General features: G+C 49.0%; 1 protein-coding gene and 1 pseudogene across 4 annotated transcripts in view; both read left to right on the forward strand.

Annotated features, from left to right (window-relative positions):
* The window catches only part of LOC146337528 (protein CFDP2 pseudogene), a 471,985-nt pseudogene that overhangs the window by 411,471 nt on the left and 43,665 nt on the right, over nucleotides 1-16,849 (forward strand). The gene's annotated exons all lie outside the window — the stretch shown is intronic.
* Nucleotides 1-16,849, forward strand: part of NOVA2 (NOVA alternative splicing regulator 2) — a 51,755-nt gene that overhangs the window by 13,937 nt on the left and 20,969 nt on the right. For both annotated transcript variants that reach the window (XM_084814316.1, XM_084814317.1), the window contains exon 2: nucleotides 9,985-10,128. In XM_084814316.1, the coding sequence (XP_084670442.1) occupies nucleotides 9,985-10,128 (144 nt within the window). The remainder of the gene's footprint in view (nucleotides 1-9,984; nucleotides 10,129-16,849) is intronic.

The raw sequence follows: 16,849 nt of genomic DNA on the forward strand, positions 1-16,849 counted from the left end.
CCCCTTTTTACCTGCTTCCTTTTCCTCCTCCCCTTTCCCCCTCCTTCTCCCCATGTCTGAGTCTTCCATTATCTTTCGTGGATCTCGCTCCTCTTCTTGCTGCTTTTACTCTTTTCACGGAGCAAACTGAAGCAGAACATAACGGGGTGGGTAATTTGATATCTCATTATCTGCAATCTATTTAAAAATGGAACAAAGGGCATTTAGTGCACGGGGATTTCTACACCAGCCGAAAATCCTGCATTTAAAACGGGGCTTTCCACTTCCATTTTAAATGCAGGATCAAAACTGATTCCCTTTACACGTGCTTCCTTCTCTGTAGATGGCCGTTCCCATAGCGTTATGTTTCCTTGAAGAGGCATTACACACGCTCCAGGTTCAGCGATACTTGCTTCCGGGTTCCTGCCCCTTTCCCTCCCCTTGCACATTACTGGTGGATGGGGACTGACACGCAGACAGCGCCCCCACTGATCTCCCTGGGTCCTGCCTCCCTCTTCCATGCTTTTGGCCAGTCCCTGCCGCTCAGCCCCTCTGCTGCTGCTCTGCTCTGCCGCTCTGTTTTGAACAGGCAGGCTGAAAATGGTGAGGAGCCAAAATGGCTCAGGTGCAGGAAGGCTGAACCCCCGTCAGACCTTCGTCACCACCTTCGACATCACGACCACGCCCCCAACAACCACACTCAGCGCTTCATTCACGCCAGGGGAGAAATACACGGGAGGACACGGCGCTCCATTTGCGCATATCTGGAAAAATACCCCATTTTTTCCGTTTGAGGAAAGCATGGGATAGGTGGGAGGAAATAGTGGAATAATGACTGGACAACGACGACGTCATGTAATGGACCCATGCAATTCAGTGAGTGAGCAACCATGAATGCACAAGAAACTTGAGGTGTAGAGATCCCCCAGGAGATGCCTTGAATGATCATGGCATCATGTAAAGAGTCTGCAAACTTCCGTGAAGAAGCAATCTCAATTTCAGGATAAAAGCTCAATGTGAAGGAGCCCTAAGGGAATGTGACCTGTATCTCAGAAAAGATAGCGTAGGCCTGGAAAAAGTACAGGGAAGGGCCAAGTGAAAGAAGACACTGGAGTTTCTTCCCAATGAGGAAAGTCTAATGCTTCCCCAACCTGGTGCCCTGCAGACCTGTTGGACAATGGAACCAATTACCTGGGGAGGTGGTGGGCTCTCCCACACTGGAGGCCTTCAAGACGAGGCTGGACAGCCATTTGTCGGGGATGCTCTGTCTTGGATTCCTGCATTGAGCAGGGGGTTGGACTCGATGGCCTTGTAGGCCCCTTCCAACCCTACTATTCTATGATTCTATGACTGCAACTCCCATCATCCACAGCCAGCATGGGGACAGTGCTGTGTTGAGCTGGCTGCAGTTGGGGAAGGCTTGTCTAAAGTGTTTGGGGCTTCCTAATTGGGAATGGGGAGACTAAAGAGGGCCACACGACTGATGTGTATAAAACAAAGAATGGCGTGAAGAAGCTGGGTAGAGAGAAATTTCCAGTGGGGGCTGGTGGCTCTGATGCCAGTGGGGCAGTGCATCCACTCTGGGTTTCAGCTAGAACCAGTCAAAACTCTAAAGGAGCTACCCAAGCACCTTGGAGATCTCCTTTAGAGTTCTGACTGAAACCCACAGCAGATTCAGAACCCCACTGACATCAGAGCCACCAGCCTCCCCTGGAAATTACTTTTAGTACTCAGGGCCACCCAGTCAAGTTGATTGTGAGAAACGTTTAGAACTTTTTCACACAGGTCCTGATTAAAATGGAATTTATTATTACAAAGTGTGACGATTGCCAGTAGCTGAGATGGCTAGGATTAGGCAAATCCGTGGAAAAGAGGGTGGTGGTCTGTCAGTGGCTATGACAGTTAAGTGATGCTTCCCTGTTTAGGGGCAAGTCTGTCTCTGAGCACCAGATTCTGGGGGTGGCTCTCATGCTAATGCCTTACGTGTGCTTTGGAAAGGATTGCTGTGGGCGGGGGAAGGATGTTCCAGATGGAAATAGGCAGTGAGAGTAGTTCAGAGTAGGCCTAAGGCTTTTTTTTAGGATTGTAGAGGAGCAGGGGAGAGAGAGAGAGAGAAAAAAGAGGAACAGCGGGCTTCTCTTTGCTGATCAGCTTGGGCTCCATCGCAAACGTCTAATGACTTAACTGGTTTAACCTACCCAAGAAGGAATTCTTTTAAGTGGATTTGGGCAGAAGATCCTTCAGCTTAGAGAAATCGTGGCAGGAAGCTCACCAAGGCATCAGGACGGGATGCCCCAGGAGTGGTTGCCACTGACCCGCTGCACACACCTCCCTCTTGTAAGGTCACCTGTTGCATCTTGTTTTCAGAGATGTCTCCTGTTCCCTGGTTCCATGAAGCAGATGTTGCAGTTTCCTTGTCTCTCCGCTATTATTCCAGTCCTGTTTTTTCTGAGCAAAATTAGCTTGTCTTTTTCATTCGGTAAGTGAAGCTAGAGCATGGTTTCTCTGGTGATAAGGAGTGTCTCATGGGCTGCAGTCCTATGCACACTTACCTGAGAGCAAAGCCCACAGAACATGGTGAGACTGATTTCTTAGGGTTCTGTTAACTGCAGGAAAGGATCCAGGTTTGACTTGTAAATATAAATGTATTCTGTGTGTGTGTGTTGGTGGAGGAGAAATGCTGCATTTTCTGAGCGACAGCATTTTGTGCTTTTAGTGCTCAATAAAGGTGCTACCAATTTCCAACCAGTTTAAAGTCATGGATTCCCTCAAAGCAGTCTGGGAATTGTTGTTTCATGAAGGCTGCCAGTCATTTTTAAAGAATCCTTGTCTCGTCCATAGAACCACAGTTGCCAAGGTTCTTTGGTTGGTTGACCCCCAGGTTTGAAACTGATGAAAAAGTGTAGTGTGGACAGGCCTGCAACCAACGTTGCAGTGAGAGGGAAGACATGTGGAGAATGTGCCACAGGAGGAAGGGAAAATGAGGTTGTGTGGGCGAGAACAGCTTGTAAGGGCTTATGGCACCCTTTCCCAAACTGATGACCTCAAAATGTGTTGGACTACAACTCCCATTGGCCATGCTAGCTAGGGGATGCTGGGAGTTGTAGTCCAACACATCTAGAGGGCACCAAGTTGGGGAAGCCTGGCTCATGGAATAGTTTCCTGAGATGCAGCACAATTGGAGAGGAAAACGGATGTGGGATTAAGTATTTCGGTACGGAACTGTAGTGTTCCAAAAGCGTAGAAGAGGGAATTGCTTTGTAGACATAAGAATGGCTTCTATTACCATTTATCATTTATTAAACGGCAGCATTAAATATGCTAAACACAGAAGCCCATGGAGTTTACAAGCTTCCTAACGTTGCTTGGTATGTACTGATTGCCTTGACCTTCTTCCCAAACCATTCTCCCCCACCCACAAAAAATAACTCCCAAAGGATGCTGCCCTCGAATGCTGCCAGCTTGCCAGAAGCCTTAATGGGCAGCTTTTATTTTGGGAATCTGTGGAACCCTTCCTTATTGGACAAAACCTCTCTCTGTTTTCTCTGAAACCAGATGTGTGTGTTCAAACAAGCTTCCACGGGTATTTATGTTTTTTTAACGCCGGAGGGTGAAAGCAAGGGCTTCTGGAGGTAGCCAAGAGCAACAACAAGTATACTTTAAAGAAACAAACAAGAATTAGAGTAAGTTGAACAAATAATGCTGAGCATTGTTTACAGACCCCCTCCCCCCAAATTTAATTTCTGTCCAGGATCATGACCGTTTGATATTAGTGACCTGTTTCCTAATCCTGTCGTCACATCATCGGTCCTAAGTAGTCCCCCCATCTCCGCATTCTACGCCACTGTGCGTGGCTGGACCGTGATTTGCCAGGTTACAAAGTGGCAGCCCATCGCTCTGCCCCATGGTAGGTGCCAAGCCAGAGGCTTCAGGTACCGTGAAGGGTGGCAGAGTGGGAGGCAGGCAAAACAGGGCCCTTCCCAGCTCATCCAGCAGCAGCAGCCACAACCTTGCTGACATCTGGGTGCAGGTCTCCGTCTGGTCACCAGTGACGTAATGGAGCCGGGGTTTGCAGGGATGCAGCGCTAGTACTTTTTGATTAGCGGAGGGTGCTGACCTCCCCTGCCACCCCCAGAATTCGCTGTTCCCTCTGAGCTTAACTGCAATCCTCAGAGTAGCTGGGAGGAAATGAATTTTCCCAGCAACAATATATTATTTCCTCTTATAATGCAAAGTATTTTGGGGTGGCTTGGTCTTGAATGGGCAATTCGGACCCAGGAGCTTTACCAAGACCTGCTCTTGGTGGAAATGAAAACTGCTAGAACTGGTTTGTTGCTAGAGATCAACCCTGCTGCCTGGACTTTTGGGCTCTCCTTGGGGGCGTGGCTACGGGCACTGTCATAATGGGCACTCGCACTTCAAAAATTTGCCACAGCACCACGGTTGGGCACCAAAGAATGGGTTCTGGTTGAAGATATGAATCCCCCAGACATCAGCACCTAAGAAGAGCCCCGCTGGATCAGACCAAAGGTCCGTCTAGTTCACCTTCCTGTTTCCAGAGTTTCCTTGTCATGACCAATAGCTGTGGGTTGACAGGCCAGTCCTCCTCCATGGAACGCTCTCTCCCCTTTTAAGCCAGTGCCATTGCAACATCTTGCAGCAGCCAATTCTATACAGTCTACGTTGTATGAAGGAGGGCTTTTTTTTCTTCGTCTTAAATCTCCTGCCCATCAGTTTCAGTGGATGACCACCGAGTGCTAGTATTATGAGAGCGGGAGGAAAAGCATGTCCCTGTGCACTTTTCTTTGGACCATGCGTAACGTTCTAAGCCTCCATCATATCTCCTCCCATCCTTTAGTTGCCTCTCTTCTAAACTGAAAAGCTGAATGGGCGGCTGCTGCAAGACTGGAACTGGTCAGGGCCTGGATGGGAGATTGCCTGGGAGAACAAGAGGTGGGATTCAAACAGCATTGGCGCCAGACTCTCGTGGGCCATCTGCGTAGGGCTGCCCATCAGGCCCTGCCGCCACCACGCCCCTCGCTGATGAAGCCCCTCGCCAAACTGTCTGTCCACTGAAGCCACCCACTCAGGCCTTGTCCACCTGCCTGCTAAAGCTGCCCGCCTGCCCGCCCACCTCCACGCCCATCCTCCCGCCACAGCCCTCTGCCTGCCTGCCTGCCAGCCTGCCTGCCCACCAGCTGGCCTGCTCACTCACCCGTGCTCCAGTCTTTTTTTTAACTGATGGTAGCAGTGGTGACACCGGCAATGGGGGCTGCTGCTGTGCCTCCAACTCAGGCAGCCCCACTGACAAAGCTCTGCAGTACTTGGCCAGCCAAGTGCAGTCCCCACACGCAATTTCTAGAGTTGGTGGGGGTGCTGGTATTCTGTCTTTTCCTCTTTGGCAGTTTTTCTGAGTGCTTCCAGACAAGACTTCTATTGTGCAATTGCCCTGCCTCATTCACGGAATTTTACATCCATTTCATTTCCTTTGTTACATTTCTATACTGCCTAACTGCCAACGTTTCTAGACCCCCTGATATTTCTAGACTGCCCAATAGCCAAAGCTCTCTGGGCGGTTTACAAAAAATAAAAACCTTAAAAATACAACACTGTACATAATATAAAAACCATGTACATACAAACATATAAACAGACAGCACACACACATGTGCTTGTGCACGTGCACGTGCACACGCACATATATCCAAACAATTTTAACAATCAACAATAAGAATTCGCATGACCTGATTAAAAACCTTATCATATGCTGCCAAACGCCTGAGAGTAGAGGAGGGTCTTAACCTGGCACTAAAAAGATACAGTGTTGGTGCCAGGCAGGCCTCGCTGGGGAGATGGTTCCATAATCGGGGCCACCACTGAAAAGGCCCTCCTCCTTGTTGTCACCTTCCAAGACTCCCTTGGAGGAGGCACCTGGAGGAAGGTCTCAGATGATGTGTGTAGTGTAGCAGTAGGTTCAAGCCCAAGTATTGCTGTCTTCCATTTATAACTCTCCTGTGTTTCCTCCCTGCTTCATCCATCTTTTTTCTTACCACAAAAAAACCAGTTAAGGAAGGAAGGTGAAATAGCTACTCGGTGTCTTTAGATTGGTAGCACTATGAACCCCGCCCCCATCTGGAAGTACCCCTTGTTAACTTCCATGGTTCCCTGTGGGCTGAGCACATGAAGCTGCCTCTATGTGGCATGTCACTCGTTTATTCAGGACTGTCTGTGCTACTGTAGCTCTCTCAGGCAGCCGTTCCCCACCTTGTGTCTTCCAGATGTGTTGGACTACAACTCCCAGCATACCCGATCCAGCTCTAGGTTGTGGGAGGAGGTTCCGTCTTGGCCCAGCAACCCTGCCAGCTGTAAGTGCCGGGGGCTGGAGCTGAGATCCTCTGCGTGCAGAACAGGTGCTCGAGTGATGGCCCTTCTCAGCTTTGCAGGCAAAGTTCCATATCATGGCAAGTCCTGGTGAGGCGACCAAGTGAGCTGGTGGATTTGGGGCACCACTGATGGTGGTAGAGATGGAGGCCCACAGATCTGACCCATGGCATGAGGCATGCAATCCAACCGGAAGTTCTCCCACACAAGCCTCCTTGACATGACCAGGAGCTGCACAAGAGCTCACTTGTCTCCACCAGGCCTTGCACAGAACTCCCCGGTGATCTTAGTAGAGATGGGTGATAAATTCGTTTGGGGTTTTTTATACACACGCGCACACACAGCTACCAAAATCCACACATTTCTTCCTAAGTAGGACAGACAAAAGTTTAGATTTTTAAAAATGTGAATGTGGGAGAAAGCGAAATTTACAGATTCATCCCTCCAAGGTGGAGGGCTTTGAATGCTTCGCTCTTAGAAGTCTGGTTTTGAATCCCTTTGAATTCAGCTGTGTTTGCGGTGCTGAATTTTTTCCTGGCAGGCTCCTAAAAGAGCCACATGGCAGGCAGATATATCGTGGTTCTCTCCACGCTGCAAATAGCTCCACTTATTGTATTTGGCTGTTGCAGATGGATGAGAATTTTGTTTGGTTCGCTTTCGATAAGAACTTACCCCAAATTCACACATTTCTTCATAATCCAGACAGAAAGAATTTGAGATTTAAAAAAACTGAATGTGGGAGAAATTGAAAGTGACAGGTTTGTCAGTACCTAGTTTTGAATGCCATGTGTTGATTCCTGGCGGTGGGAGGGCCATTTGGATTCTTTTCCTCAGCCGGTGGAAAGCCAGTGGAAAGCTGGCTCCAGGTTTCGGACAGCCCTTGGGCAAGACACCCTCAGTGAGTCGCCCTTCTCTCCGCCATGGTTGGCAGGAGAGAGCCACGGAGCAATCAGGCTGTGGCATCTGACGGGCCTCCTCCTCACCACCACTGTTATCTGGGCCAGTGCGAGAGGCAGGTGAACAAGGAGGCTGCAGTGGTGAAGAAAAGGAGCAACTCCAAGGGGCAGGGGAGGTTAGGAACGGACATGAGCATGCAAGCATTCACGCACCTTGGTATACGCCTGGATTGCGAGACAGAAGACTGTCTTTCTATTTGGGTCTTTCAGCTATGGCACCCTTTTTTTCAAAGAGAGAGAGAGAGAGAGCTGTTTTCATCAACGGAGGGCTTTGATTTAGTACTCTGGGGGCCCCTTTGCAATCTGGACACAGCAGAGGGCCTGAATCGCTTATCACAAGGTTTCTCTCCAGCCCTGGCATTATCATCTTCCTCAGCGTGGGACTGAAAGCATAAGTTGGTCAGCTCTGTATCTCGGGTGAGCTCTGTGCAGGAGCAGCACAACCCCTCTGCCAGGGCCAGATAAAAATAGGTGCTCCCATATGAAGGAGGGGTGGCTGCTTATTATAGCTGGGTAGGAAGTTAAGTTGCTGGCCACCACTAGCCCATTCAACTTCAAACTGCATCTGATTTCTGGTCAAAATGGGCCTGGTTTTTCAGGGGTGGGGCAGGAGTGGTTTTTGGAATAATTCCTTCTGAACGAATGATAAGAACAGACTTTGTACTGGAGGTTCATTTAACCCAGCATTCTGCTTCCAGAAGTGGAGGTGGGTGGCTCTGATGTCTGTGGGGCGGTGAATCTGCTCTGGGTTTCAGTCAGAACCAGTCAGAACTCTAAAGGAGCTCTCCAAGGTGCTTCATGGTTCTGACTGAAACCTGGAGTGGATTCACTGCCCCACTGACATTGGAGCCTCCAACATCCGCTGGTAGGCAGCCAGGTACCTCCGGAAGCCCACAAGGAAGCCATGGAGGTGCTGAGCGTTCCCTATGGTTTCTTCCCAGGGATCTGCTTCTCCACACTCTCCTGCCTCTGAATATGGGGGTTGATGCCGCTGCGTGCTCAGGATGCGTGTGTGCGCGCATGGTGAGGTGGAAGGATTTCCCCCAACTACATCTAAATATCTACCATTCAGTGCTACCGAATCAGTGCAAAATACAGTCTAAAAATAAACGTTTAAGTAGAGCAATTGAGGCTGTTAGGTGAACTCTTATCAAATCCTCTAGCGTGAGTCTCATACAAAGAACCATAGCCGCGTGTGTGTGTGCGTTTTAAAGAAGAAGCTCTCATTCTGAATAGACAGGGATAGCAGCAATAGCTCATGGCAGGGTTTATTAAATTGTGGCGAGGCCAGCCTGCTCCAGACCTGCAACCTCAGAAGTGTCTCCTGCCCAACGCTCCAGCTGCTTGGAATAGCAGCAGGACCCTGATGTCCCAGCTGCCACACTTCCTTTACCATATTGAGCGTGCGCAAATATGCACAGTGGCACATATGTGCAGTATCGTAAGAAAACGTGGGGCCAGGACTAGGGGAATTGGAAAGCGGCAGAAGATGGAAAATGGAGGGGCCTGATGGGCTAGGGTGGAGCTGGTCTCCGTGGCCTGATTGGGCTAGTGAAATCACTTACGGTAGAACAGAAAGCAGGATGGGCTGCTGTGGTTCACATTCTAGTGCCATCAGTGTGCATGGCACTTTGCAGAGTCACAGCGAGAAGACACGTCCCTGCCAAGAGGACCGTCCATTCCAAAACAATTAACAGAGGGGAGGCAACAGAGGGAAGGGAGGAAGATGGAAGCTAGGGACAGAATAATATGTGCTCAGTTCAGTTCTATGTAACTTACCTTTGGATGCTTCCAGATGGAGGCTCCCAGCGCTACCAGTCAAACGACATTGTGCAATTTTAAAAATTGCATCAGTGCATTCTTAGATCCATGCACTGCAGCTGGCTTTACCCTCATTTTTATTTTGTATTTATTGCTTTTAGGTTTTATTTTCTGAACCTCTCAGAGAGCTTCAGCTTTAGGGCGGTATAGAAATGTAATCAACAAACAAGCAAACAAATAAATTTCGTCTCCAGGGCCATGCAGGAGCCAGGGGATCGCAGTGTGGGCTGATGCATTCTTGTGGGTTTGGGGGAATGCATTGGATTGGGTTATCTGCAAAGAAGCTAATGGCCAACAGTGATGGGTGAAGCAGTCCTGGGGGAAAGGCTCCCTGTGCTGGATTCCAGCTGTATCGTCCTGCCACTTTTGGAGCCTTTGCAAAAAGCTGATCTGGGCTGAATCTTGCACAAGCCACCTAATTCTTATTATGAGTTGATGTGCCTGGAATTTGACAAGGGATGGCATTTCCCCCATATCAGCATGGTCTGTGATGCCAGCCCAGCCCTACCATTAGGCAGAATGAAGCAGTCGCCTCAGGCAGCAGATGCTAGGAGGCGGCAGCAAGGTGTGTTGGAGGAGAGACCTGTGTGCCATGCGGCCTCCTCTGTGTTCCCTAAGTTAGCTTTCAGGTGGTGTGGAAGATGTTGTCCCATCATGAGTGTGGAAGGCAGATTCATCTGCCAGTCCAGTCAGCTTTTGTCCCTGGAATGGGAGTGGGTGCCATCTTGTTCTTCACCTCAGGCTGCAAAAAGCCTTGGGCCATCCCTGCTGAGAGGGCCATGGCTTTCACAAAGCCTTGGATCTGGACGGTGCCTCATGAGGTCTGTTTCTGTTCTCTCTCTTGCAGAGGATGGCGAGTACTTCCTCAAGGTCCTGATTCCCAGCTATGCTGCCGGGTCCATCATTGGCAAAGGAGGCCAAACCATTGTCCAGCTGCAGAAGGAAACCGGAGCCACCATCAAGCTGTCCAAGTCCAAGGACTTCTACCCAGGTGAGGGGGGAGGCAGTTAGGAGGGAGGGTCAGTGTTTCCACAGCAAATGTGATAAGCTGAAAGGGGGCGGGCGGCCTTGTGTATTTGCCAAGCTGGCAGGCAATCATGTATCCCTTTTCCCTGAACACTGAGGGGCTGGTTTGTACATATCTGTGCATCGCATGATGCCTGGCAACTGAATGTGTAAACTCATCCCGTTGAAGAGCGTTGTGACTGAGGTGACTCAGACCGTGATACAAAAGCTGTCTCTGGGGCTTGCTGTGGTAGCATTCACATCTGCTAACTGTCACTTGTGGGCAGTTACCGAGTGCTGAAGATGCATGTGCAAACCGGCCCTGCAGAGGGGGGTGGGCAGGGAGTTTTACCAAGATGCCATTAAGGCCTGTCTTCATGGGCTGACATTTGGTGGCTGGGGTGAACTTTGTTGCTGGATGTGAAGCGTGAGCCATTTATGCCATTTAACTGTTTGTGTGTTATGCAGACATGTAAGCAGGGTGGCCGCTGGTGAGTTGCCAAAATAGAGGACCACAGAGGGTGGAGATTGGCATAAAATTTGCATGTGCTAATTTATATGTATAGATGCAAATTTAGACATTGTTATTACAGTTGAAATAGAAATCCAGTACATCTCACCATAGCGAGGAAGAATGTGACCAGGTGACCTGTGTGCCTGCCTGTTTAGTCCACGTGCGAACTGTGGATGGTCAACAGTTCTGATGGTTCCTTGTCGTTAAACTGGAATGGGGCAGGACAGCCCTTCCAACAGAAGATAGTCTGACTCCAGTGTGAAAGAGGGCACATGGCCACCCTCACATATCAGTGATCGTTGTGACCTGGCTCAAACCCTAGGGATGTGGCAGGTTATAAATCCAGTTAAAAAGAACATATGCTCCTCTCCTTTCCTCAGCTCTTGGCTGCCTCCCCCTCAGGCTTTGGCCTTTTCTGCCTATCTTTTCCTTAGGTCCTTGATGATCTCTCCCCTGGCCCTTGGCTTTCGGACCCCCCAGCTTTGAGCTCCTTGGCAATTTGCTTCTGTGCTTCTCGGGGGGCCCCAGCGTGCATTCCGCCGCCCCCCGCTCCTAGTCAAACCCTCACAGAACCTGAGCTGCTTGAATTCGAATTGGGATTTGGTGCAGAAAAGATGCAGCTCAGCGTGTCGTGTGCGTGGACGGAGGGGCCCCTAAATGGCCATTGTCAGCAGCGCTGTCTTCAGGTCAGCCCACGGGGCTGAGGGTCCCGGCGACGCTGTAGAGAGCACAGGCCGGCCTCCCCCCACCCCTGGTCCTCCGTAATCCCAGCTGTGATTGAAGGGCAGACAAAGCCCTGATGGGGCAGCCGCAGCTAAGCTGCTTTTCCTCCACGTCCTCCGCACTTGATTGCGGGATTACGGGCTGGGCCAGCAAATCCTCGCCAGCGCAAAATGATGGTGGGGGGGGAGAAAGAAGGGAGGAATAGGCCTGGATTGTGTTGCTGTGGCAACGGGGAGCAGGTGCCTTGTTTGTTTGCGGCTTCCGGGAAGGACCCCCTTCCCTCCCCTTCTCCTTCAAGGGAAAGGAAACCCTTTGTATGAATGGGGTTTGGCGGTGGTGGGATGGCAGCCTGCCTCAGGTCCCTCTTGCAGGGCAGGCTGAGGGCGAATCGGCTCGCTGCGTTAAATATGTAGCAGGCAGCTGACCCTCACGTTTCTTCTTACCTCATTGCCAGCACACGGGGCTCCGAACCAGATCAGGGCCACCAAGCAGGGGTAGGGCAGGTTTAAACCTTCCCACCCCACTGCTTTCCCCTGCTAAATTCCCCACCCCCGCCCCCTTGCAGGAGCTAAAAAAAAGAAACAAATCCTCCATTAGTGCCAATGGTTTCTTGTCACTGATAGTGTTTTAGGTCGCATGTGCAAAATCACAACCTTGTATTCTGCATGAATTAATCCCAGCATAACTACTGCTTCCTCAGCGCTATCCTTGCAATTGGGCGGCAAGATGGGGCTGATTTTTACGCACGGGCTTGCGGTGGCATGGCCGTTGTCACCCCGTGGTGTGGTCCCACACTGCCGGGTGGGCCAGTGACGTGGCTTCTTCCCACACAATTGTTTCCCCAAACTGGATTTATTATGCCAAGGCTTAATTTGAGACTGCGCTCTCACCCTCCAGTTTTGAACATGACGGCGCAGTTCTGGATCATGTGACTGAATGATAGGGCCTCTGAGCATGTACAGCGTGCCTTCCTTCATACCCTTAAGTAACCACAGCCAGCAAGCACATCTGGGACAAGGGGGCATCATTCACAGCCTCAGCTCTTTTTTTAGAAATTAAGCATTGGTGTGTGTGCCTCCAAAGGGTGGTGAAGATGCTCTCTTTTACCCACACTTGGAAAATGCAAGTCTGAGCATTGTACAGAGCCATCAAAGATTGCAGCTGGAAGCAGGAATGAAGCCAAAACTCGAGGGGTTTCAGGTTCTGCATTGTTCCCCCATGACCCCTTGGGATCTGGAATCATATCCCTTTTTAAAGCTCAGGCCCCTGACGTCTGGGGAAGGCGGACAAGGGTGGGGGGTCTGTCCCAAATCTGTCAGCGTGTGGTCAAGGCTCCCCAGGGTTTACACACAGACAGCAATGAGAGCAGAACTGTGGCTTTGTACACTCTGCAACTGCAGGCTTTCATGCGGGGTGGGGCAGGGGGAGCAGCAGCAGGAAAGGAAACAGGAAATGCTGCCTGGGCTGGCCAGTTAGGGAAACAGATTCAATGGCAGGAAATACTCCTTCTGATAAGCTGGCCAGAGGGATGCAGGCTAGGACTCCATGCTTCAGCCAGGCTGTGTGTTGGTCCCTTACCCAGATTTGGGAGCTGCTCGCTGATTCTCCACCCCCTCTTCAGAGGGAGGCAGGAAAGGATCCAACTACCCACCAGGAAGGAGAGCCGGAGGAGAAGGGGCAACCTCCCGCTTAAGGAGAGGGTACAGATAAAGAAATTGGTTATAACTGGAAGGAGGTGGATTCGGCCACTGACCCAGGCCCTTGGAAATATGTCCTAGGAGGGCCTGCAAGGAGACTCGGTGACCAAGTGGAGAGGAAGCAGGAATGGAAGAGGCGTGTGTGTGTAATCCCTGTTGCACCCTGTAAAAACACAGGAACAATTGACAGGCTTGCCTGTTGGAAAATGGGGAGGAAAAGCCGAATGCAAATTCATATTCCAGGAATACCAGACAGCACCTACAATAGACTTGCAAATAAGATCGCACAAGTTACTAGTTCTCAAAAAGGTTAACTAGCTCACCTACCCATACATAGCTATATAAGGGCCAAGCTACGTTTAAAAGTTAAACGCACTTTTTAAAAAGCAAGCTGGCTGCTTATATTTTGAGGAGCAAGCAGCCACGTGGGGCCCTGATTGAGACTGTGCTCCGAGCAGCTCGGGGGTGGGGTGGGGGTGGGATTTCTGGCAGGAAACCTGTGTGTGCCCTCAGGCTGGATCATGGCCCTGCACAGTTGCATTTTTATTCAAAATGAAAGTGGCCACTTTAAGCAAACTTTTAATTAAAAAGTATAATTTGATCCTAGGTCATTTGGGGTTAATCAACCATCTGAAAAGGAGTGTTTGGTGGGTCTGAGGAGAAGCTTCTTTCTTCTAGTTTACAAAAAACTGGATGCTGAGAGGCAACTCTCACTCACCATGGATGAGTGACTATTTAAAACCCTGTCCTGGAATTACAGTATTGCTTTATAATAAGGATTAGTGATACTTTTCTATAGTTCTATTTTTACTTTTTTATTTTAAAAAAAGCTTTGTTGTCTGTCCTGCAGAAATCTCTGTGCAGTGGGCAGGACTGGGAGAGAGGGTACGAGTGAGCGGTAATTTGAATTTGGCTGTCCCGCACCCAAGCCCAGCACACTAACTTCTCCATCACACTGGCTCCAGTCAAACAAATTTGTTGTTTGTTGTTCAGTCGTTAAGTCGTGTCCGACTCTTAGTGACCACATGGACCATAGCACGCCAGGCCTTCCTGTCTCCGCTCTCTCCCGGAGCGTGCTCAAATTCATATTCATTGCATCGGTGATGCTATCTAGCCATCTCATCCTCTGCTGTCCCCTTCTCCTTTTACCTTCAATCTTTCCCAGCATCAGGGTCTTTTCCAGTGACTTTTCTCTTGGCATTAGGTGGCCAAAATATTTGAACTTCAGCTTCAGTATCTGTCCTTCCAATGAGCACTCAGGGTTGATTTCCTTTAGGATGGACAGATTTGACCTCCTTGCAGTCCAGGGGACTCGTAAGAGTCTTCTCCTGCACCACAGTTCTAAGGCATCAATTCTTCGGCGCTCAGCCTTCCTTATAGTCCAGCTCTCACAGCCATACGTTGCTACTGGGAAAACCATAGCTTTGATTAGACGGACCTTTGTTGGCAAGGTGATGTCTCTGCTTCTTACTATGCTGTCTAGGTTTGCCATAGCTTTCCTCCCAAGGAGCAAGCGTCTTTTAATTTCATGGCTACAGTCACCGTCTGCGGTGATCTTGGAGCCCAAGAAAATAAAATCTGTCACTGCTTCCATTTCTTCCCCTTCTATATGCCAGGGAGTGATGGGGCCAGATGCCATGATCTGAGTTTTTTTAATGTTGAGTTTCAAACCAGCTTTTGCTCTCTCCTCTTTCACCCTCGACAAGAGGCTCTTTAGGTCCTCTTCGCTTTCTGCCATTAGGGTGGTATCGTCTGCGTATCTGAGATTATTGATAATTCTCCCCAGCAATCTTAATTCTGACCTGTGATTCATCCAACCCGGCGTTTCTCATGATGTACTCTGCATATAAGTTAAATAAGCAGGGCGACAATATACAGCCTTGTCGTACTCCTTTCCCAATTTTGAACCAATCGGTTGTTCCATGTCCGGTTCTTACTGTTGCTTCTTGTCCCTCGTACAGGTTTCTCAGGAGACAGGTAAGGTGGTCTGGTACTCCCATCTCTTTCAGAATTTGCCACAATTTGTTGTGATCCACACAATCCAAGGCTTTAGCGTAGTCAATGAAGCAGAAACAGATGTTTTTCTGGAATTCTCTTGCTTTCTCCATGATCCAGCGAATGTTGGCGATTTGATCTCTAGTTCCTCTGCCTCTTCGAAACCCAGTTTGTACTTCTGGTAGTTCTCGGTTCACATGCTGCTGAAGCCTAGCTTGTAGGATTTTGAGCATAGCCTTGCTGGCGTGTGAAATGAGCGCAATTGTGCGGTAGTTTGAACACTCTTTGGCATTGCCCTTCTTTGGAATTGGAATGTAAACTGACCTTTTCCAGTCTTGTGGCCTCTGTTGAGTGTTCCAAATTTGTTGGCATATTGAGTGCCGCACTTTAACAGCATCGTCTTTTAGGATTTTAAACAGCTCAGCTGGAATACTGTCATCTCCACTAGCTTTGTTGTTAGTAATGCTTCCTAAGGCCCACTTGACTTCACTCTCGAGGATGTCCGGCTCAAGTTCAGTGACCGCGCCAGCATGGCTATCAGGGACATTCAGATCTTTCCTGTATAGTTCTTCTGTGTATTCTTTCCACCTCTTCTTAATCTCATCTGCTTCCATTAGGTCCCTGCCTTCTTTGTCCTTTATCTTGCCCGTCTTTGCACAAAACGTTCCCTTGAGATCTCCGATTTTCTTGAAAAGATCTCTAGTCTTTCCCATTCTATTGTTTTCCTCGATTTCTTTGCATTGTTCCAGTTTTGTCTCTCCTTGCTATTCTCTGGAACTCTGCATTCAGTTGGATATATCTTCCCCTTTCTCCCTTGCTTTTCGCTTCCCTTCTTTCCTCAGCTGCTTGTAAAACCTCATCAGACAGCCACTTGGCTTTCTTGCATTTCTTTTTCTTTGGGATGGATTTCGTTGCTGCCTCCTGAACAATGTTATGGACCTCCGTCCATAGTTCCTTATGCATTCTGTCTATCACGTCTAATCCCTTAAATCTATTTGTCACCTCCACTGTATATTCATAAGGGTTATGATTTAGGTCATATGTGAATGGTTTAGTGGTTTTCCCTACGTTCTTCAATTTAAGTCGAAATTTTGCAAGAAGCAGCTCATGATCTGAGCCACAGTCAGCTCCAGGTCTTGTTTTGACTGCCTGTATGGAGCTTCTCCATCTTTGGCTGCAAAGGACATAATCAATCTGATTTCGATATTGACCATCTGGTGATGTCCATGTGTAGAGTCACCTCTTGTGCTGTTGGAAAAGAGTGTTTGCTATGATCAGCGTGTTCTCTCGGCAAAACTCTATTAGCCTTTATCCTGCTTCATTTTGTACACCAAGGCCATGCTTGCCTGTTATCCTGGTGATTTCTTGACTTCCTACTTTAGCATTCCAATCCCCTATGATGAAGAGGACATCTTTTTTTGGTGTTAGTTCTAGAAGGTGTTGTAGGTCTTCATAGAAGTGATCAACCTCAGCTTCTTCGGCGTCAGTGGTTGGGGCATAGACTTGAATTACTGTGATGTTGAATGGTTTGCGTTGGATTCGTACAGAGATCATTCTATCATTTTTGAGATTGTACCCCAGTACTGCTTTTCCCACCCTTTTGTTGACTATGAGTGCTACTCCATTTCTTCTAAGGGATTCTTGCCCACAGTAGTAGATATAATGGTCACCTGAATTAAATTCTCCCATGCTTGTCCATTTTAGTTTGCTGATTCCCAAGATGTCGATGTTCAATCTTGCCATCTCATGTTGAGCTTGACCACCTCCAGCTTACCTTG

Source organism: Heloderma suspectum, chromosome 10, assembly GCF_057233095.1.
Source record: "Heloderma suspectum isolate Gila_16-S chromosome 10, 16-S_ref, whole genome shotgun sequence".
Taxonomy (NCBI): Eukaryota; Metazoa; Chordata; class Lepidosauria; order Squamata; family Helodermatidae; genus Heloderma; species Heloderma suspectum.